Source organism: Felis catus, chromosome A2 (genome assembly GCF_018350175.1).
Source record: "Felis catus isolate Fca126 chromosome A2, F.catus_Fca126_mat1.0, whole genome shotgun sequence".
Lineage (NCBI taxonomy): Eukaryota > Metazoa > Chordata > Mammalia > Carnivora > Felidae > Felis > Felis catus.
This window is the reverse complement of record NC_058369.1, coordinates 115,720,212-115,744,170: the sequence shown is the minus strand read 5'-3', so window position 1 is coordinate 115,744,170 and position 23,959 is coordinate 115,720,212. Positions and strand designations below refer to the sequence as shown.

General features: G+C 36.7%; 1 protein-coding gene across 1 annotated transcript; it reads left to right on the top strand.

Annotated features, from left to right (window-relative positions):
- Positions 1-2,051: 2,051 nt before the first annotated feature.
- Positions 2,052-23,959, top strand: TRA2A (transformer 2 alpha homolog). The gene is made up of 8 exons (XM_003982850.6): positions 2,052-2,260; positions 12,582-12,715; positions 16,344-16,509; positions 18,052-18,240; positions 20,696-20,811; positions 21,884-22,009; positions 22,736-22,803; positions 22,960-23,959. Exons 1-8 carry the CDS (start codon positions 2,225-2,227, stop codon positions 22,968-22,970), a joined length of 846 nt encoding a protein of 281 aa, XP_003982899.1. The 5' UTR covers positions 2,052-2,224; the 3' UTR covers positions 22,971-23,959.

The following is a 23,959-nucleotide window of genomic DNA, read 5'->3' as shown; positions in this document are numbered from 1 at the left end:
TGGGATTCTCTCACTTTCTCTCTGACCCTTCCCCACTTACGTGCTTTCTCTCTCTTTCTCTCTCTCTCTCTCTCTCTCTCAAAGAAACTTTTTAAAAAAAGATGCTCAAAATCACTAATCATCAAGATTTGCATAACTTATGCAAATCAAAATCACAATGAGATATTACCTCATATGTGTTAGAATGTCTATTATCAAAAATATAAAAAATAACAAATGCTGGCAAGGATGTGGAGAAAAGGGAATACTTGTACACTGTTGGTGGGAATATAAACTGGTGCAGCCACTATGGAAAACACTAAGTAGGTTCCTCAAAAAATTAAAATTAGAACTCCTATAGGATCCAGCAATCCCACTTCTGGGTATTATCCCATGTTCACTGAAGCACTATCCACAATAGTCAAGGTATGGAAACAACTTAAGTCTCCACTGACACCTGAATGGATAAAGAAAATGTGATATATATAGATATATATAATATATCTATATATATTATATATAGCTGTTATATATAGATATATATATATCTACATATATATCTATATAGCTGTATATATATATCTATACATTATATAGCTGTATATGTAGATATATATATCTATATATATATAGCTATATATATCTATATATATTATATAGCTATATATATATCTATATATATTATATAGCTATATATATAGATATATATACCTATATATCTATGTATCTATATAGATATAATATATCTATATAGATATAATATTCAGCCTTGAAAAGAAGGAAATCTTGCCATTTGTGACAACATGGATGAAGTTTGAGGGTATTACACTAAGTGAAATAAGCCAAGCAAAGAAAGACAAATACTGCACAGTATCACATATACAGAATTAAAAAAAAAAAAAAAAGTTGAACCCAGAGAAAGAACATTGGTTATGAGGGCTAAGAGATCAGGAAAAATAGGGAGAAGCTGGTAAATGGGTATAAACTTTAAGTTATGAATAAGATCTGAGGATCTAACATGATAACTATATTGATAATACTGCATCATATAATTAAAATTTGCTAAGAGAGAACTTAAGTGTTCTCACCAAAAATAAATAAATCAAACGGACTGCTTGAATTGGGATGATGGAAGGGTTGCAGTTAAAGTCAATGACAAACTTCATAAGTAAGCAAGTGACTGAAGGAGAGTGGAGAGCAAGAGTCTTGCAGCAAAGGAACACAAGGAACTGAGAGTCTAGGATGTTGGAGCACGCATCTACATAGGTAGTGAAACCACCGAGTTTAAGACTGCTGCAGTGTTGAAGAGGGCAGAAAAAGAGGAGCAAAGTAAGTGACTGCATCAAGGAGAGACAGTGTTTGATAAAGTCTGATATGGAATTCAAAACTGAACTTATTACAGAGAGTGGTCTGACTCTTGATTTCAGTTCAGGTCATGATCTCATGGTTGGTGGAATTGAACCCTCATCAGACCCTGCGCTGACAGCACGGAGTCAGCTTGGGATTCTCTCCTTCCTTAGCTCTCTGCCCCTCTCCCATTCGTGCAGAGTGCTCTCTCTCAAAAAAAATTAAAATTTTTAAAAGAAATTGACACAGTTGTCTTTGCGTGGAGACTGGAGCCAGCCAGGAGCGAGGCAAGGAACTGTGATTTTTCATTATAAACTACCTGCGCATGTATTATGTCAATAACATTACAAAGGGCAAAAGGTTGAAGAAAAATAATAGAAGCGCTGAAAATACCCCAAAATAAAACCGTATTAATTAAATACTGTATACGCTCCCAGTTTTTTTCTGTACCATCAGAATGCATTTTGAAAATATTTAAAGGGCCCAAGATCAATAAAAGCTCATCTGGCGACTGAAAATCTTCAAAACACCTGACGTTAAAAAGGGGTCCTAAGTTTTGAGACCACTCAGCCAAGGATTCGATTCCAACGCGCCAAGGCTCAGAATACACGCCATTCCCCCACCCGCTAGGCCGGGACCGCCACAAAGCCTCGCGGGAGGCGGGGCCATGCCGTCACAGAGACGTCCCGCCCCCTTACGTCGCGCACTAGGAGGCCAGAAGGTTTCTGGCGGGGCCGGCGCCATTTTGCCGGAGCCTGCGACCGAGTGGGAGTGGAGTGGAGCGGCCGTTGTTGCCGACTCTTTCCTCCTCCCCACGGTCCAGTCAGCGGTTGATTAGGCCATCGGCCCTCAAGCCGAGACTTGTCTCTCATTTAGTTTTGGGGAGCGTCTGGCCGACATGAGTGATGTAGAGGAGAACAACTTCGAGGGCAGAGTGAGTACAAAGCCGCGGGAGCCGTCTTCGGCGGCGGCCCGATGCTCGGGGTTTCACGGGGACGAGCGCGGTCGGGCGGGGTTGCGGGGAGTCCTGCGGGGTCCCGCGGGGAGCAGCCTCTGGAGCCATCACGGTTGTTTCCTCACATACCAAGATGGCTTCTGGGTTCCACTCTTTCCCCCAAACACCACGGATAACCCCCTCTCCCCCTTTTTTTGGAGACTGACTGATACCTGGACTCCTAGGTCCGATTTCCCCCCGCAGTGGCGCGCTCCCTTCTCCCCACCCCTGAGGCTTCCTTATCTCTGTTCCGAGGAGTGGGTCCCCGTCGCGGTGGGGCGGGAGGAGACGGCAGGGAGTTCCCCTCCGGCCGGATAGTGGTAGGTGCTTCCTGCGGTGGCATTTCTGGCGACCCCGAGCATCGTAGAGGGTCTCGGGGTCGAAACTGCGCGGGGCTGTTGTCCGGGCGGGGAGAAGCTGGCGTGGGACTAGCTGGGGCCTGTGTCTCCTTGGCTCTCTATTGCAGTGAGCGGCCGCGTCTCTGTTGGAACCGGCGGCGTTGCGTCTATAAAGGCGAAAGCCTTGAGGTTGAAGGTGGGACGAGCCTAATGAAGTGGTTAGTCAACGACCGCACCGACCCTTAAGCGTTCTTAAGACGAGAGCTGTGAGGGGAAAACTACGCAAGGAGCCCTTTTCCCTTAATGTCCCTTCTACTTTCTTTTCACTTCAAAATGAATGTGGAAATGCTATAACGCCTGATTTTTTAATTCCTTGATGTTGGGTTTTTTTTTTCTCTCTTCTTTATATCTCAACTTCTAATGCTTTCCTTCCTATGATCTTTCATCTAAAAACCACTTCTTTACAGGTCTTTACGGTAAAAAAAAAAAAAAAAAATCTTACATAACTGAACAAATTTTGTGGCTCAGTATTTTGAAAATAGCTAGTCAGTTTATACTGTTCTCTACTCAAAACGTTACCTGAAAATTACAGGCCCTCTCCCATTTCTCTCCTCACCGCATCCCCCAGCAAAGAGGGCCTCAGGGATTTTCACTATTTGGGGTCGATGAATATAAACATCACAAAGATACGTTATCCTCAGCCTAAATACACTAGAACGTTAATCAGTGTTTGAGTTCTACTTCCGAAGTTACCTTACAGTGGTAATTGGTGGAAGTGGTTTAGTGTTAAACCCTGAAAAGAAAATCCCCAGGCAGCATGTTCTTGCTGTTGTGTTGGTATTCTAGTTACTAGGGGAAACGCATAAAAGCCTTTAAGGTGTGTGCTGGTTGGAATGAATTTTGGCTTTTTTAGAAGTTCGTAATAAAAGTACTTAGAAGCAGGCAGTTAAATCGGAAGGTTGATTTAGGCTTTTATTCTTTGTGAGGAAAGAGATTTAAATAGGTTAGAAACAAAACTTTTTTAATGCCTGTAAGATTGGAGTTTTAAAATGAAATCTGGGTCACAGATACAAGTGAGTAGTCGAACCTGCTTATTTTTTAGTGTGGCGTAATGATTGTCCCAACAAAACTTTTTAAAAATCTTCTAATAAAAATATGTGGTGATAATTATAAGCTGATTGTTTTGATAACATTAGGTAGTTGTGGGAAGAAATTTGGCTGCCCATTAATCTTTCCTTCCGTTGACTTTAGTACAGAAATTTATTTTTTGTTAATGTTTGTTTTGATTTGGTTTGTGGGGAAGTGAAGAGGACTACTATCTGGGACCTTGTTGTCCTTTAAGTTCTTACTTTTTAATTAGTCATCAAATTGAGGAATGGAACAAGTTTGAGGTAATTGACACCTTACCCACCTAAGAAGGCAGTATATGTAAGATCCCCATCCAATTTTAAGCTAAAATGTATGTAGGCATTAACATTTTATGTTAATAGAAAACGGGTTCTTCCTCCTCCCTGCCCCTTACAGTGTTTACTGTCATAGAAAATATTTTTTGACATGTGATGCCCAAGTGTATGTTAGTGTAAATGAACTCAGTAGATTGAATAATGTGTTTGCCCACCGTTACCTGTTACATCTTTTTTTTTTTTCTTTTGTAGGTTGGGGTAATTGTCTTTATTTGTTATTGGTTAAAGAATTAGAAGAATGCCAGAAGCTTTTCTGAGGGTGTGCTTTTTTCTTTTTTAAAATTGTTTCTTACAACAGTTTAACATTCACTAGTGCTTTTGGTTTCTAAACTGTTGTGATTTCTTAACTGCTAGCCACAAACCAGCAGTTTAAAAAAGTTTTTAAAGAATATAGTTGTCATGTTATCTTTGTATCTAAATGTAATGACCATTTAGAAACACTCAAAAAAGGATTTTCAAATGATGTTTTTGAGGTTTTTAAGTAGTTATACTTCAAATTTTGTAACTAAAATGAAGTAGAGAAAACATTGACGGGTCAGTTGAGATTTCATTTGCTTTACCTTTAGAATAAATAGCACATATTAACCCCATGTTACTGAAAAGATATTTAGAATTAGAGGGCAACTTTTTTATAGCATTTCAGAATCTTAACCACGCCACACCTCCTCCCCCGATTTTTGATATGTTTTCTTATTCCTCACGATACTTTTGTGAGGGCTAGAGTATTCTTAGCCATTTTAGAAAGTAAAGCAGGCCTAGAAGACCATGCCAGGAATCTGAGATTTACAGTTCCCAGTCCATTGCTCATTGCATACATGATGCTGCATATATTTTGATTTACTTTCTAAAAAGGAGCACGTGTACTTGAGCATCTCAGACATTAATAGAGTTTGTGAGAAACAGTTTACGGGAGCTTAATTTTCCACTGTAGATTAATGTTTCTTCCATTGTAGAGGACTGGAATAAAAGAACTTGGGGAAGGAAAATATAACTGACTGAATTTTGTTATAAGTAACCCTAATAGTTAACCCAATCAAAATTCCCTTCTGCCTAAGGTAAAACTGTCGAGCATCTGCTGCCTTTTAAGTAAAGGTCAGGTGTTCTTGAGGGAAATAGAACTTGGATTCTAATTTGAGATGACTGTCAGCTCAAATCTGGGTAAAAGTATATAATCACGTTCCCTGTGATAGAAGTAATAAGGAATTCAGAAAATGAAGCTGGGTGGTTTTGTGAGGTAGGGGAAAGGGAAAGCTTTACCCTAACACTGGATCTTTCAGTTAAGGAATAGATGACAATGAGGAGGTTGCTGGTGCAGTAATAGATGATAGATCTGACTAGATATGCAGTTAGATAATGGAGGGTTTTGAATTCTAGATTTAGGGATTTGGACTTAATCCAATATGCTGTAAGAAGGCATGTATGGATTCTTAATTCTGGGAGTGGCATAATGAAAGGAATTTTAGCAGAGAACAGAGGGACTGGTACAAGAAGAGCAGCAAGGCACACGAGGTATTTAAGGAAGGAAATTGTGAAGACTCTGGTCCAAACAGGACAGCAGTGGGATGTAAAGAATGAGACATTTTTACTTTAAAATAAGTAGTAGGTTCCTTAAAACAATTTGCTTGGGACATGTATATTAAGTTTACAGAAATATTTTAAATGGAAATGTCTTTCTGAGCTGAGAGTGAGGCTGGCACTTGAGCTGTGCCTTTCCATGTCATCTTCATAAAAAGTTGTTTGCTTCACACAGCTTCGATTAAAGTTAGGATTTAGGTCTCCAAAAAATGTTTAGACTTCTTCTTAGAAATAATGGGGAATGGAAATTTTCATTTTACTTACTCACCCTCTACCCCTAATTTTTTTTTTTTAACGTAACTTAGAATAACGTTAAGTCCATTTTTTTCTCATTCATTGGCCCATGGTTTTTAATAGAGGTTAAAGATTTTCATGTAGGGTCTATCTTATAATTCCACAGTTAAAGAGGAAAAATGCTACTTGTCTCCTTTTCAGAGTTTGTTAGAGCTTCTTGAGTAGCTAGAATATTTTTAAGTGACTCCTAGTGTTCCTCTTAACACATGATATGGTTTGGATGACAGAAGCAAAGAGCAAAATAAAAATTCGTCTGTACCAGTTTGGAATTAAAATGTGTGTGCGTTAAGATATTTTGTTAAAGAATAGGAGAAATAGCGGAAGCTTTTTTCTTCTCTGAATCCTGATTTGTAATAATTGGGGTGATGATTGAGCTATTCAAAACCCATCTTGGTGACTGGCTTCTTTTTAAAAATAAAATAAAACTGGGCTTAAAATTTTCTATTGATGAAACTTTAATAAATGTGGGAGTACAAGGGAGGTTTGCGCTCTCCCTTCCTTTTAAAAAAATATGAATAAAAAAGAATCTCTGTTTTACAGATAAGAATGTCAGCGTTTAGCTTTTAAAAATACTTAGTTCAGTTTCTTAAGCAATTTAATTTCATATATATCATCACATCAACTTGTTACAAAAGGGTAAGACTTTCTTTCCCATAGTAGTGACAGTATTAAACTTGACAGTCTTGTTTTAGGTTTAATTTATTTATTAAAGTTAAGTGCTTTCATCCAATTTTAATGCTTTTTTTATTCCCTCTGTGGATTTTTAAGCAAGGAATTGCTAAACTTAAGGAAACATTTTTAATGCTCAAATTTTAATATTTGAGATTCTTTCGCTGCTCAATAGAGGTAGAAGGTAGGATTTCTAAAGGGAGCAATGTAACTAATTGTACCCCCAGTGCACAGATTTGTCACAGATGCTTAATGATTTGTGCCATTCCAAAAATGAGAATAAAAAATCTTGAGATCTGAAAGAATGTGAAGGGATTTAAATATTTAGGAATGAGCTTTGTTTATGGATTTACAGAATTTATTTACCTATGGTCTGTGTAGTGTAACAAGTGTGAAATGGCCAAGGATAATCAATAGTTTCTTAGAACCTTCCTGACAGTGTGAAAACCTACTCTTTGATACTATCACTGGGTGCTCAGGCATCAAATAACTAACCCTGGGACCTTTGTAAAAGGTATATATTCACATGCTAAATTAGTTAATACTGATTGTTATTTGTTCACCTGTCCTACCAGATTTAGCAGCACAGAAGTGCAGGTGAGGAAGTGTTAATGATCAGATGGGGAAAAGAATCTGGAAACACTGTTTAAAAAAAAAAAAAGTTAAGAGGGGAATAATGAAGGAAATGTGGTTTCCCCTCCCTCCTCTAGATTATTGCCAATATGTAGTTGTATATAATCCTTATTGTCTCATGATTTTCACCAAAATGAAATTTTGAATTATGAGTGACTAGGCCTGACCAATCTGAGGTAGAAGAAAAGTTGTTTTTTTTTTTAAACTAAGGCCCTGTGGTTTACTCAAGATTCATAAATATTCCCATGATGTTAGAAGATGAGAACCTAAGAAATTCTATAGCAGGTTCTTAGTAAAATTTTTTAGCTATTATTTATTGGCTTTTAATACAACTAAATTTTTTGCATGTTAAAATTGGTCATGACATATCAGCTAGCCAGTTTATTGACCACACTTAAAATTTGTAGAAAAGGCTATAAATATTTCAGGTGATTTCATGGTTGTGACTAGTTTATATTTCATTATTTATGCATAAGTAACAATTCTAAATTTCTTTAAGCATCTCCAAAATTATTCCAAACTGTAGAGAATGTAAAGACAAAGTGTTAGTATATCTGTGAGCCTTTGCAGATGGAAAGAGCACTTTAACCTCACTTAGAATGCAGCACACAAGTGTTTTCTTTTTAAGGAATTACTCTGATAGCAGTTATGGGTTAAGACAGTGAAAGTATTTCTTTTATAAGCTTAAGAGTCTAAGAGAAGCAGCCTATCATACTCAAGAGGAAGGAGGCAGAACAGCTGTTTATGTAGACTGAAATTAAAGAATTGGATAAACACAGGTTTCCAATAAGCCCTAAAGAATAAAGTTCTTGGGGCGCCTGGGTGGCTTGGTCGGTTAAGCGTCCGACTTCAGCTCAGGCCATGATCTCACGGTCCGTGAGTTCGAGCCCCGCGTCGGGTTCTGTGCTGACAGCTCAGAGCCTGGAGCTTGTTTCAGATTCTGTGTCTCCCTCTCTGACCCTACCCCATTCATGCTCTGTCTCTGTCTCAAAAAAATAAACGTTAAAAAAATATTAAAAAAAAAAAAATAAAGTTCTTAGTACAATAAATATTATAAGCTATTTGAGTATTTTAAGTACACCCCCCCCCCCCACTTTGGGACATAAAATTTGCCTAAATGCACTAGTGTACTTTTATGGACATAGATTTCCAGTTTCATAAAGTAGTAGGAAAATATATTTTGAGAGAGCTTGCTTTTTAAAGTTTATACTATTATCATAGAAACTTGAATTTGTATAAACTTGGCACTATTGGTATGGAATTTGCATTGCCATAATATTAGAATGGGTTACAGCTTAGCATTTATATTGTGATGTGTTCATTTTAATGGGCTTTCAAGTACTAAACATATATGTTGAAATTTTTTTCTTCCATCTATTATGATACTAGCTGTATTAAAAGACTGCAATTATTGCTTACCTTAGGAATTGTTCATGTTCTGCAACAATGTGTGCATATGTTTAATAACCTTTTTTTCTTGATTAAAAGAATAGTACATGGTTGTTGTAGTTATGTACGGTGTGTAAAATGCTGCTGTATTTTAACACAGATTGCTTGAATTGGATATACCGTGGTACATTCCTAGTATTGTGGTTAGCTCTCTCGTTTTTATTTTTGGCTGTGTCCTTCAGCTGCCACCAGAGGTACCTTGATAATAAAGAATAGTTGAAAGAACCGACACCGTTTAAGCAGGTTGTACTATGAGAACTTTCTGCCTGGCTTCTGGTTTATAGTAGGTAAGGTAGACTGGAAGCCTGTTTAAGATTGCTTATAAAATTTTGGATATGACTTGGTTGAGTCATTCTGTCCATTTTTTTTATTTTAATGGTTGTTGGATCCAAATGCAGGTTACTGAAGAATTTGCAGAATTTCTTGACTGGGCAAAGCTGCCCAGTCGATTCAGTGTAATCAAGTGAAACAGGACAGATAACAGCCCTTCTCAGTATTTTATTTAAGTTTTATGTATTTCTCCGGGGGAAAAGTTAAAGTTATGATTTTATAATAAAGATAAGTCTCAAAGGTAGAAAAGGATAATCTAGCATTTGTCCACAAAGGTTGTAGGTTGGTTTCTAATGCACAATTTAGTGAAAATGGTACTTCGTACCAGCTTTTGACAAATAAGTTACTTAAAAATGGCAAATATTAATTGATATGACCATTTTTCTTTGTGAAGACTATTAACTATATCAGTTCTTAGAATGAGGGGCCTTTTTTTTTGTATTACAGTAAAAATTCTGAAGAATTAGTAGTTTATTCTTCAAGTTAAGTTCACTGACAGTTATTAATTTTACCTTTTTAGATTGTATCTAAATTGTTTTCAGAGGTTAAAATGATAGTGACAGCTTTGTAACCAGTTGTTAACAAGGGAGGTAAGAGGACTGTTTCTTAACCTTGAATGATTCCATGAAGAAATTTATGCAGATTTAAGTTTTCATGATAGAAAAACTGAAGGATAGGCAACAAAAGAGGTATTAGGTGTTTGTGAAACCTTAGATAATTAAAAAGCAAGACTTCTTTTATTTTTTTTTTAATATTTATTTTTGAGAGAGACAGATGGACAGAGTGCAAATAGGGGAGGGGTAGAGAGAGAGGGAGACACAGAATCGGAACCAGGCTCCAGGCTCTGAGCTGTCAACACAGAGCCCGAAGAGGGGCTGGAACTCATGAGCTGGGAGATCATGACCTGGGCCACAGTTGGCCACCCAACCAACTGAGCCACCCAGGTGCCCCAGCGAGACTTCTTTTAAAATAGCCTAATGTCTTTTGAAAAAATACTCTGTCGTGTCTTAATGTTTTAACAAACCAAAAGGAAAGTTTCGTTTTTTCCAGTAAGTTCTGTGCCAGACCTGAGATTGAAACTTTAAATTTGAAGATGTTGCTAAGTTAGCTTGTTTACATTAATTTCTAAGAAATGGCGATTTTCAGCACTATTGAATAATTTTCAGTTATATTTATTTATGAGGGAAGACTTGAAAATCAAACATACACATATTTGGACCATAATATTTTTACCATGTACTAGAAAGCTTCACATAAGCATTTAAGAAAAAACTTAGATTTTAATATAAGACTGATTTATACAGTTGTAAAATTAAACATTTTACGGTGTCATAGAGCATTCTGATATGTATGTAAACATGAACTGTGGTCATATTCATAGTGTTTCATCTACTGCTGTTCAACAGCATAAATGAATAACATAGGATCTGTGTTATAGAAGGGAAAGCAGAGAGGGGAAGATACTCTTTTCACCTTAATGAACCAGCCTGTGTAATGCTTCAATTACAAGCAAATTGGCCATACTTTTTTTTTTTTTTTTTTTGAAGTACAGAATATGCTGCTTTTACAGTTTCAGTGAATGAAAAAGCCTAAATTGCTGTGCCTGCTCCAGGCCATCTGTCCAGGAATTTAGAGACTATAGAGAATTTAGAGAGATGTGGTGAAAGACTTACAGGTAGCTAAATGGGAAAGGTTGATATTGAAGGAAAAGGTAGCTATATGTTTCAGTTTTGTTTGCATCTGAAAAAATAAATAGGCCTGGCAGCATTTGTACAGTTCTTGATAAGTAAATCTTTGGACATTAAACTCAAAGAGAAAGTTTTAAGGAAGTTGCATGATAGTCTTATGGCATAAATGAAAATGGGTGTGAGGTTGGGGTAATTATTTACAATGATAATCAAGGCGTAAATGGACAGAGAAACCGGACTGTCCCATCCTACTTTGGTCATAATCATATATCTGTCAGATTAAGAAACAGTCTCTTATTCACTTTTAAATCATTTGACTTGGAAAGTTTTGATTTATATCCAACTTTTTCAGAAGCCAGTTAGTTTTCTGATATAGGATATAGTTACTGAAGGGAATATATGTATGTGTAACTGCATAAAATATGGAAAACTATTAATTGGTGGGATCAAAAAATAAAGACCATGATACTAATTGTATAATTTTTTGTACATTATGATACTTCATGATAATACAGAATATTAAAATGGCACAGTTGAAAAATTACATGTATTAGTAATTTATAAGCCAAAGGGGGCATTTTAAGAATTTCATGTCCTCTTTTCCCCGTAAGTTTATCTTTGTGCTTTATTTCAGAACATATGTTTCTGATTAAGTTGGAGTGTGCAAAGATAGTGGTCAAACATAATTGGGAAAAGATGTTAGTAATTTCACTAATTTTTTTTTTTTTACTTTGAACATCAGCATGTGTTCTCTAATAATTGAGTTTAGATAGATGTGTGCAAATTTCAGCCCAGAATGCTTTGCTTTAACTGTATCTTGGTATCTTAGCATGGCTTAGTGAAAGCTCATTTTAAGATAACTAAGACTTCAAGTTATAAATTAGTAAATACTTAAGACATACGTGGGGGGGATTACAGTTAATGTTAGATTTATGCTTGGATTAATTATATTAAAATTGTTCACATTTTAGGAAATAGGATGAAACATGAAAGGGGAGGAGGGTGAAGAATATGGTAAAAAACATTTAGAGAAATTCAGTAAATTTTCTTTAATTGTTAGAAACTAGACTTTTGAAAAATTTTAAAGATTATAAAATTGTTTTTTAATAAACTAGTTATTTGCACTTTACCTGCTGGCTTTTCCATTTGGTAGATAACATTCTGAACTCCAGCAGAGTTTTATAATCCCCACGTGCTTAAATATACTAAATGTTCTTTTTCCATTAAGGTTAATGTTCGTGAAGAAATTGAAGAGTTTTTTCCAAGAATGTGGAAGATAAATCAAGATAAAAGAAGGCTAATGAAAAGTATTAAAGATCAGAAAATTAAAATTGAATGGGGGAAAAAATTGAACAGAAGATTGGTCAGATAGAAGCACTTGAATATTTTTTTTAAGGCTATTTTGAATTGTTTGAATTGGGGAAGAATACACGAAGTATGAAAAATGAAAAACTCAATGAAGAATGAAGAGAAGTAGAAAGCAAGAGTGAAGTAGAATTAAAAGAATCTGGAAGAATGAATGGGTCCTAGGTTAAGTAAATGTATGGTTTATGTTCCAGTGTCTGTATGATCAAGTTGTAGATGAATTTGCATGATTACTTAGTTAATAGAGAATTGGTGATCTGGTTCAAGTAGGGAATTATTGAGGACAGTTAGCAGTATTAACAATGGGTTATTAATGAGCTGAAATTTTTTTCTGGAGGGTGTTGCCTAACCATTTGTTTTTCAGGAGCAATCAATATAAATAATTACGGTACTTTAAATGTTAGGTGTTAGGCATCTACGTGACCAGTGCCATTTGTAATACTGTCTTCTTTGTTAGGAGTCTCGCTCTCAGTCAAAATCTCCAACGGGAACTCCTGCTCGTGTAAAATCGGAGAGCAGGTCAGGATCTCGTAGTCCATCAAGGGTTTCCAAACACTCTGAATCCCATTCTCGATCAAGATCAAAATCCAGGTAAGTGTGCTTAAAATAGTACTTGAGATGCTTTCCTTGGATTTTTCAGAGCAAAGTGGTTTTTTACTAAATTCCTTGTTTTTGCTGCATTTTGTATAGAGATTAGACCAAAGACCAAAGAAATTTCACCCAAAACATGAAGTAGTTTTTCTCAAACTGTGGAGTTTAGAAATGAATGTTCTAGGGGTGCCTGGGTGGCTCAGTCAGTTAAGTGTCAGTCTCTTGATCTCATTTCAGCTCATGTCATGGAATCTAGCTCCTGTTGGGCTCTGCACTGAGTGTGGAGCCTGCTTGGGATTCTCTCTCTCCCTACCCCTTCCCTACTCTCATGCATGTACACTCTCCCAAAATAAATAAAAGATTTTTTTTTTAATGAGTGTTCTAGATAAAGATTTAGATAAGGCAGAGTCATCTCTTAGCCCAGTTAACCTATCAGATGCTGGCTGTTAATATAGATTCAATATGTGTTGATTGATTTAAATGCATTTGGCATCTGAGGATTGGTTTTTTATTTTATTTCAGTATTTGTACAACCAAAAGGTAAATTTCTCCATTGGATACTTGGCATGTAATTTAGAGCAGAGAAGGTTGATGTGTCTATGTTGTACTGGCTATCACAATGATTTGAGAAGCTGTGTCAAGATTCATATTCCAGCTACATCCTTTACCTGAAGATTGTGACTCAGTAGGTCCAGGTTGGAACTCTTGTCGATGTAATTTCTTTTTTCTTTTCTTTTTTTTTTTTTTTTTTTTTTTTTTTGAGTTTATTTATTTTAATAGAGATGGAGATAACATGAGTCAGGGAATGGCAGAGAGAGAATCCCAAGTAGGCTCTGCACTGTCAGTGCAGGCTGCATGTGGGGCTCAAACTTCACGAAACCATGAGGTCATGACCTGAGCCAAAACTGAGAGTCAGATAGTGATGCTTAATTAACTGAGCCACCCAGGCGCCCCTATAATTTCTTAATTGGAGACATAATTTCTTTGTGTAGAGTTTGTTTGCAAGGGAGCATGAGACAAAAAAAAATCCATTAAAAGGCTATACTTTTTTGAGTCCACAGCTATCTTTTCTGTCATATCCACGATCCAACTTGATTCACTAACCGCTCTAATTAAATCATGTGCAGAATAGCACTGTGTAGAATTTGGGTGTGCAAATGGAAATGAGCATGTTTTCATTTTAGGACCTTCACACTTGTTGTTCTCGGCCTAGAATTCTCCTCCCTCAGATATTCAATCACTTAATTCATTCTCTGTGTGCCACCTGAGAACGTTAAAGAGCATACACACCTTATTGCCTTACTCTTACTTTTAATTTTTCGTAATACTTACCACTATCTGATTCAGAGAAAAGCTTAGGCACTCCTGAAGGGTTTTTAATTTATGTCATTTATCATTACTGTTTAAAAATAACAGTTGAAGGGCACCTGGGTGGTTCAGTTGTCTTAAGTGTCTGACTTAGGCTCAGGTCATATCTCAAGGTTCGTTGGTTCTACCCATACATCAGGCTCTCTGCTGTCAGCACAGAGTCTGCTTTGAATTCTCTGTCACCCTCGCTGTCTCTGCCCCTTCCCGCCCTGCAAAAAATAAACATTTTTCATTTTTTTTAACATTTATTTTTGAGAGAGTATGAATAGGGGAGGAGCAGAGAGAGAGAGGGAGACACAGAATCCAAAGCATGGTCCAGGCTCTAAGCTGTCAACACAGAGCCTGATGCGGGGCTCGAACCCATGAACCGTGAGATCATGACCTGAGCCAAAGTCAGACACTAAGCCAACTGAGCCACCCAGGCGCCCCAACAATTGATACTTTAAGTGACAGGATTTCTTATTAATGTTTGTTTATCTTTTACAGTGAGGCTGTAAATTAGTGTTAAGGAAAATGGGAAATCTCTATATCTTAAATGTGCTAGGAACTACATCTCCAGGTCTTGCCAAGGAACTTTTGCTTTTGCTGTTCCTAGAATACTTTTCCCCTGTCTACCTAGTAAAATATGTCTCCCAGCTTCATTGTTAGCCTTCTTTGTTTTGAATAATCTTCCCTTGTTAGTTTAATTCTCTTCACGCATGTGCTCTCTTTTTAGACACTCTGACCCTTAGCATGTATAACATTTATTGAATGCCTTAAACAAATTATTTTGTAAGACTGTGATCGCTCCATGGGGCGCCTGGGTGGCTCAGTTGGTTAAGCATCCAACTCCAGCTCAGGTCACAATCTCGCAGTCCGTGAGTTCGAGCCCCGTGTCGGGCTCTGGGCTGATGGCTCAGAGCCTGGAGCCTGTTTCTGATTCTGTGTCTCCCTCTCTCTCTTCCCCTCCCCTGTTCATGCTCTGTCTGTCTCTGTCTCAAAAAATAAATAAACGTTAAAAAAAAAAAAAAAAGACTGTGATCGCTCGCTCCTGGTCTGTGTGTTTATCAAAGATGGGTCATGTGAATAGTCAATAAATAGTTAACATTAAGAGGCAAAGAAATAATCAGAGTGGCTGGAAATAGAGAAAGAAGAACTAGGGAATCAGCAGGGGAAAGACAAGTGAGATGCTGTAGTAAACTTGAAGAAATGAAGACTATTAGACATGAAGACTATTACATGGGCATTTAGGTTGTTGGATTAATTTAGGAGATGCTGGATTGCAGTGGGCTAAAGAAAGATTGGAAAGGAAATGACACTTAACAGTGAAGGGAATGTAGAACTATATTGAGAAGATGATACAAATCAAAGGATTTTACTGTGGTGATAATGGCAGTTGGTGATTGGTCTTTGTTATGGTAAGATACATATAACAAAATTTACAGTCTTGGGGCACCTGGGTGGCTCAAGTCAGTTGAGCTTCCAGCTTTGGCTCAGGTCATGATCTTACAGTTCGTGGGTTCGAGCCCCACATCGGGCTCTGTGCTAACAACTCGGAGCCTGGAGCCTGCTTCAGATTCTATGTCTGTCTGTCTGTTTCTCCCTCTCCCTCTCCCTCTGTCCCTTCCTCCCTCCCCCTCCCTCTCCCCCCCCCCGCCTGCCCCTCCCTCACTCACATTCTGTCTCTCAAACATAAGTAGACATTTAAAAAAATTTTTTTTTTTAAATTGACAGTCTTAACCATGTTTAAGAGTGCTATTGAGTAGTGGTATTAAATACGTACACATTGTGCAACCATCACTACCATCTGTCCCAGAACTCTTCATCCTGTAAAACAAACTCTATACCCATTGAACAGTGGCCCCTTGTTTTCCCCCCTCTCCCAGCCCTTGGCAGCCACCATTTTACTTGCTGGCTATATGGTTTTGACTACTCTAAGAACCTTATATAAGTGGAATCACAGTATTTGTCTTTTGGTGGCTGGCTTGTTTGCCTTAGCATAATGTCCTCAGGGTTCATCCGTGTCTCAGAATATTGCAGGATTTCCTTAGTGCTTGTTTTGTGTTTTTCTTTTAAAAGAAGATAGAGGTGTAACATGCTTATAAGGTATAGTGTGAAAGAGTGAATGTAGAAGGGATAGACTGAGAACAAGATGATTGTATGATTAAGAGAACAAGAATATACTTGCCTCAGAAAGTAAAAAGGAGCTGGGGTACATGTATAAATCCTTGGCATTACCCATTTGCTTCAGTATTTTCACTTAAATTTATTTCTCTCACAGGTCGAGGTCAAGGAGGCATTCTCATAGACGTTACACTCGATCCAGATCCCATTCTCACTCTCATAGGAGACGATCTCGAAGTAGGTCATATACACCTGAATACCGGCGTCGTAGAAGCCGAAGTCACTCTCCAATGTCTAACCGGAGAAGACATACAGGCAGCAGGGTATGTAGTTTTAAAAAATTAATGAAAACTTATTTTGTCTTAGGTGTTTAGTTATAGCATAATATCTTGATTTCATGAGACTAGACCATCTTTTTGGATTTTGGGGGTTTTGTTGTTTTTTTTTTTTTTTTTAACATTCATTCATTTTTTTGAGAGAGATAGTATGAGCGCAGGAAAGACAGAAAGAGAGGGAGACACAGAATCCAAAGCAGGCTCAGGCTCTGAGCTGTCAGCACAGAGCCTGATGCAGGACTTGAACTCATGAACGGTGAGATCATGACCTGAGCCAAAGTTGGACACTTAACTGACTGAGCCACCCAGGCACCCCTAGACCGTTATTTTAAAGTGGTACTCCAGGGGGCACCTGGCTGGTTTAGTCAGTGGAGCATGCGACTCTTGATCTTCAGGTTATGAGTTAGAGCCCCTCATTGTGTGTAGAGATTACTTAAGGAAATAAAAAATAAAGTGATATTCCAGAAACATCCTTAAGCATATGAATATTATTTATATTCATTTAAATATATTTTCTTTTCTTAGGGTACCTGGGTGGTTCAGTCAGTTAAATGTCCAGCTCTTGTTTTCAGCTCAAAATGTGATCTTATGGTTCATGGGTTTCAGCCCCAACTGCAGGGCCTGCTTGGGATTCTCTATCTCTCAAGATAAATTAAATATTTAAAAAATATATTTTTTTATATATTTTATTTTCTTGACTTTTGAGTGAAAAGTTGAAATTTGTGAAGAAAATATATGTTCTACGAATTAAAATGAAAAACTGAGCTGAAAATATTGAGATTAAAAACTTTTGGTGGAGGCTGAGGGAAGCTGGCAGGGAAATACATGTAGTAACAATAATAGCTAACACACATTCAGCACTGTGCAGAGGTTTTCAATGCATGTAATAGATAAGCAAGTTGAGCCTTGGATATGTGACATTGATGTTTGGATTTTGGCTAACTGGCAGAGTCCAGGTTTCAACCAGGCTGCTTGCCTCAAACTTCCTGTGCTTAACTTTGGTGCTGTGTTTTCCCTCTATGTGATACTGAATCATTTAACTGTAATGGAATCTGCTGTTATTTAATGATGCTTTGAAATGTGTAAATACATTTTTCAAATTAGAATTGTGGGAAAATTGAAAGAATATCCTTAATGAAAATGGAGAAAGCACTTACAGATGTAGTCATATTAAGTACAAATCTGTAAGGTATAAAACATTTGAATAAGCCACGAATAAGGCTTTAAATTTAAACTAGGATGGATTCTTTGGATACATTCTGAAAATTGCAGGACTAGAAATAGAAAGTAGGGATGTTTTTATTTAGGATACAACTGGATGTATACTCCAAAGAAGGGGTGAGTGTACTGTATGTAAACTGTAAAATATTACTCATCTGGGTTTTTTCCTCTTAAATTCTTCTTTCCAAGTAACTTGAAGTAGTGTATAGTCTTTGTGTATTAGATGAGGTGTTCAAAGTATTTCTGTGTGGCTTAATTTTTACTTCAGTTTGGAGCTTGAAATTAAATCACATCTTAAATATTCAACAGGCAAATCCAGATCCCAACACTTGCCTTGGAGTGTTTGGCCTCAGTTTGTACACAACAGAGAGAGATCTTCGTGAAGTATTTTCTCGATACGGACCATTGAGTGGTGTCAATGTGGTTTATGATCAGCGAACTGGACGATCACGAGGATTTGCTTTTGTTTATTTTGAAAGAATAGATGACTCAAAGGAGGTAATTTTATAATTCTCTGTCAATTTGACATTTTTGAGGTACATAATTATAATGTCAGGTTATTGTTAAAAGTTGACTGATAGTCTCCCAGTTCCATAACATGTTCTCTTTCATTCCCTGACCTGAGTCTATTCAAACTCTTCCTCTCAGTGTTACAGTTTGGAAAGTGAGATGTATGTGTTTGAGTTAATAGAAAAAATAAAGCATATGAATATTCTTCTTTGACTAAGTCTTATTCATACTGCCAAGAAGGTGATTAAACTAACTTTCTAGAAATTCTATGGTATTTTCAGTTGTCTGGCAAGCTCAGTTGGTGGAGCGTGCAACTCTTGATCTTGGGGTTGTGAATTCAAGCCCCATGCTGGGTGTAGAGATTACTTAAAAATAAAATCTTTTTTTTAAAAGTTAAGGAGAAACTATATAATATTTAGGTTAATCTGTTTAACTTTGTGTCACATGAGCTCCCCATGTATAGAGTGTGTTTCCATTCAGACTCCTCTATTTTTGTTCTATAATTAAAATATACCTAGAAAAAAACTGGTCTTTTTTCATTTCTTGTTTTTATTGCCATTCTTCATTTTCCTAACAGTGATCATAATCAATATCAATGATTTGAAATTGTGCTATTTTTTTTTTTAAGAAATTGCTTTTTAAATTATTTTTTAAATTTATTTTGAGAGAGACAGACACAGTGTAAGTTGGGGATGGGGAGAGAGAGAATCCCAAGCAGGCTTTGCGCTGCCAGTACAGAGCCTGATGTTGGGCTTGAATTCACAAAACCACGAGATCATGACCTGAGCCGAAACCAATGGTCGGATGCTTACCCAGCTTAGTCACCCAGGCACCCCTGAAGTTGTGCTATTCTAATGTATTTGATAGTGGAATATAAAGGGAGCAGTAGGCTTACTTTCTCTATACTAGAGTTCATAGTGATCGGGTTAGAAAATTCCATTTTAAGGAATTTGAAGCCCGTTGTTGAGTTTTTATCAAAACTTTTTTTGTTCTTATCGAACCTTAATAAATGTCAGGTACCTGGCTAGTTCAGTTGGTAGAGCATGTGACTCTTGATCTCAGGGTCGTGAGTTTGAGCCTCACGTTGGTACTATTTTACCTATAGTAGTTATCCAATTACTATTTTACATGTGATAGTAGTTGGATATGGGTTGTTGCTCTATGTATCAACAGTATTTGATTGCGACATAAACAGTCATAATAAAAGTTCGCATATTTTTCAAAAATAATAGATGCTAGTGGCATCTAGTGGATAGAGGCAAAAAATGATACTAAACATCTTACAATTATAGTGCACAAGCTAGCCACCCACAACATAGAATTAGCAGTCCCAAAGTGCAAAGGTTGAAAAACCCCAGATAATTCTAACAAAGTAATCCTCCAGGTTGTAAATCATTTATGTAATAGACATTCTAATTAGCATTCTCTAAATGTTTTAATCTGTCAAATATTACCTTTTTTGGTTACATATTTGTGATTTATTTCTGGTCTCAAGGGATAAAGTTATAAACTTAAAAAGTAGTTGGAGGAGGTGCCTGAGTGGCTCACTTGGTTAAGCAGCCTGCTCTTTGATAATCTGCTCAGTTGGTGATCTTCTGGTTCATCCCAGTGTCGGGCTCCGTACTGAGCATGGAGCTTGCTTGGGATTCTCTCTCCTCTCTGCCTCTTGTGTGTGCTCTGTCTCTCTCCAAAAAAAAAAAAAATTAGTAAACATTTTTTTTTTTTAATAAAAATACTAGGATATCTGACCTGTAGTGAAGGTTGTGAAGTATAAAACAATACCACAATTAAGATTTTTTTTAAATATGAAACTTATTTGTCCTAGCTCTTGATTCTTCCCACAACCACTCCGCCTGGTTTATTTCCTTTATAAGATAAAATGAAATTGGCAACTTTACTGTAGTTCCAAAGAACTTTGTAATGTACTTGAATTATTGTCACATTTATTGGTATTCTTGCCAAAGGGCAGAATGTTAGGGAATGTGAGCACAGGTATAAAGACAGGAGCATTTGTTGGCGGGTTTAAAAGTTCTTTTATATTTGGAGTTCACTAGGTGGCGGTGTGTTACCTAAGAAATAGTTTTAGGTGAGCTGAATGGCAGTTTCTGCTTTGAGTTGCCTAGACTGAAACTAGTAACTGCAGCCTCAAGAGTTATGCAGGCTTCCCAACTTGTGTGTTTTTTTTCTCTGTAGCTGCCCCCAGTGTTTCAGCAGAGGGATGCTTCAGTGTCTGTGTGTACATTAGAAAACTCAATACTATTGACATGCATAGAGCAAGAATTAATAATATAAAATCCTGGTCCCTATTGTTTAGGAAAGAAGTGTTTAGAGAATTTTAATTTTTTTTAACTTCAAATGGAAAATGTGTTAAATTTGTTGGCAGTTTTAGTAGTTTCTTCTTAGTAAAATATGCATGACTTTCTGTGCCTGTTCTCTGTTAAAGGCAATGGAAAGAGCAAATGGAATGGAGCTGGATGGTCGAAGAATTCGTGTGGATTATTCTATTACCAAGAGAGCGCACACACCTACACCTGGCATCTACATGGGCAGACCAACTCAGTAAGATAACACGTTTTCTAAGCTAAACTGTAAGAGCCAGAAATTCACCAGAAATGCATGCAGATTTTTTTATTAATTAGCAGATAAAATGATTTTTTCCTATAATTAGAATGGAAAGCTTAATTTGTACATATTCTAATATCTATTTGAGGAGGGGGACAAATTAAAGCCATCAAAGTCGTTCCTGACTCTTCGCTTGATGCTAATACAAATAGAAAATTTATTAAAGATGAGAAAAATAGTGTATGCTTTTAAGCATTTATTCTCTTTCTATTCTTACATGACTTTGGAAGCCTTGTGAATAGGGAAGGGTTATTGGATAGTGATACATATTTTTTTTTAAGTCAGTTTTCACATTGCAGAAAATAAACAGAAGCTTTTATATATGTTTTTTTTTAATATAATACAGCCAAAGACAGTATTGCTAAGAATGAAAGAAGGAATTACTTTCAGTTATTTTGAAGCCTTGCTGAGGAAAATGTAGGGTTTTGGCAAGGAGAGCCTACAGAAAACTAAAGTGAAAATAATGAACCTATGGTTAGGAGTTGGGAAAAGTACAGGAGAAAGTGCTTAGAGTTTAAATTCACTGCCAAAGTCTTATAAACCAGATCTCAAAATTGTTGTAGTGATGCACCTCAATGTAAGGTAGTTAATTCTTTTTGCTGTTCCGGGTTGGTTAACCTTTTTTAATTCATGATGTTTATTAATTGCATCTGAATTAGTCTTAAGGACTCAACATCTTAAGCATTTTGGTACTGTTTCCTAGCACAGTGCTTCATTTCACCTTGTTGAAAAGAAAAGGTCCTGCTGGTTTGAGTAGTATAAAAGAGCAGTTTATAATTTGGAGAGTTTTGGGAAATCATTCCTGGTTATTTATGTAATGAATAGGAAGCCAAAGCAGAATAATACCATGGGAGTCAGCAAAGTGAGATGTGGAGGTAACCGACGCAAAAAGCGATAATCTTTCTTTCTACATTGTCTTCCCTCCTTCCTCCGTTTTATTTAAGCACCAGTTGGTTTTAAATGATACTGGAAAATCACATTGATGTAAAATTTTTATATTTTTCTGTAGTAGTGGCGGTGGCGGTGGCGGAGGTGGTGGTGGAGGTGGAGGAGGTGGCAGGCGTCGGGATTCTTACTATGATAGAGGATATGATCGTGGGTATGACAGATATGAAGACTATGATTACCGGTACAGGTAATGTTTTAATTTGTAATTTTCATTCTAAATTAGATTATAATAGTATTTAGTACTTTTAATTTTTGTTTTGTATACATTAATAAAATATTTAAAATAGATTTTACAGGGACATGCCTAGGTGGCCCAGTTGGTTAAGCAACTGACTTCAGCTCAGGTCACGATCTCAGTTTATAAATTCAGGCTCTGCACTTTTGCAGAGCCTGCTTGGGATTCTCTCCCCCTCTGTCACTGCCCCTCCCCGACTTGTGCTTTTTTTCTCTCAAAATTAAGTAACTTTAAAAAAATAGATTTTGGGGCGCCTGGGTGGCGCAGTCAGTTAAGCGTCCGACTTCAGCCAGGTCACAATCTCGCGGTCCGTGAGTTCGAGCCCCGCGTCGGGCTCTGGGCTGATGGCTCAGAGCCTGGAGCCTGTTTCCGATTCTGTGTCTCCCTCTCTCTCTGCCCCTCCCCCGTTCATGCTCTGTCTCTCTCTGTCCCAAAGATAAATAAACGTTGGGAAAAAAAAAATTTTAAAAAATAGATTTTATATGATGATTTCTTGAGGAAGGGGGAAATTATTTTCTCAAGATTGAGAACAGAGGTCAGTAATCTGTAATTTGCCAATATTTTGTTGTGTCATATGCTTGCTGTTCTAGTATTAATTGGCACACAGAGAATGTAATGGTTATTTTCATCTGCCTCAGTGATTATGTGGTATGCAAAGTAATCTTTTATTTCCTGCAGAAGAAGATCACCTTCTCCTTACTATAGTCGATACAGATCACGATCAAGATCTCGTTCCTACAGTCCACGTATGTACACTTTTACTTTGTGGCATTAAGAACCATTCGTAATCAATGGTTTATTTTAGAAAATCAGCATATATGGAAATTGTTCATAGTTTGACGAATACTAGGCAAGTCAAACTGTAATTGTCATTTTGACTTTTATTTTTTGCTCTCTTTCAGGACGCTATTGATAAACAGAATGGTTGCAGATGAGGACATCTTTCTCTCTCTCTTTTTTTTTTTTTTTTTTTTTTTTTTCTTTTTTTTGGTTTAGTTTGGTGTGTTTCGTTTTTTGTTTTTGTTTTTGGTTTTGGTTTGGTTTTTGTTTTGTTTAATTCTGGATTTCCCCAAGCTTCTAATCCTTCTTACTCCTTTAAAAAGAACCTTTGGAAAAAAAAAATCTTCGGTTTATTTACCATCTACACTTTGTCAGTTGTATTGCTGTTTCCACCCCTTTTAGTATACTCTTAAAGATGTAATTGTTGTCATTTTGAGTAGTTAAACATCTTAAGTAAAAAAGGAATCCCCAGTGTTACACTTTGTAAATGTTTTTTTTTTTTTCCTTTGCTTTGCTTTTACAGAAAATTAACTCCTGGCTAATCAAATGAGGAAAGAAATGATCTTTTTAAAGCTTCTTTTGTGTTAGATATTGTATCAGACATTGTACTAGAGACCTGCATTTAAAACAAACTCCTTTTTTAACTTGTTTTGGGAAAGGTAGTAACACATAAAGTAGTTCAGTCATGTCAAGTTTGTCTGGGGTGGCATGGAGCAGTCAAATAGTGTAGAAAGTTTGAAGCTATAAAAGAAAACACTTGGTCATTTCTTTTGAAGAACGAAATTTTTGAACCCTAAAAATTATGTCTTTTTTTTTTCTTTTTTTTTTTTTTAAGAGATAAAAAGCTTGTGGACTCCTACAAAACATGTTGTATTTAAAATACATCTGTTAAAATTTAAAGTGTGATTTTTGTGTTGAATTTATTGAAGTTTAAGTATTCCCTTAATCAGTGAAGGACAACTCTTATTTATTACTTAGAGCAATTGTATACTTTGCTGTTAGAAATTTTGGTATTGGGACAATGGTTAAGCAGGCTATTATTGTATAGTATAGAGTCCTTAGAAGATAAGTGTGAGGAAAAGTAGTCTCCTTTCAAATAAAAGTTAATTTCTTTGAAAATGA

Bases quoted from the DNA above. Each gene is read 5' to 3' on its own strand.
- TRA2A (XM_003982850.6), top strand. From the start codon at position 2,225: ATGAGTGATGTAGAGGAGAACAACTTCGAGGGCAGA. The intron at 2,261-12,581 runs GTGAGTACAAAG...CTTCTTTGTTAG, and splicing joins AGAACAACTTCGAGGGCAGA to GAGTCTCGCTCTCAGTCAAA. The intron at 22,010-22,735 runs GTAATGTTTTAA...TATTTCCTGCAG, and splicing joins GACTATGATTACCGGTACAG to AAGAAGATCACCTTCTCCTT.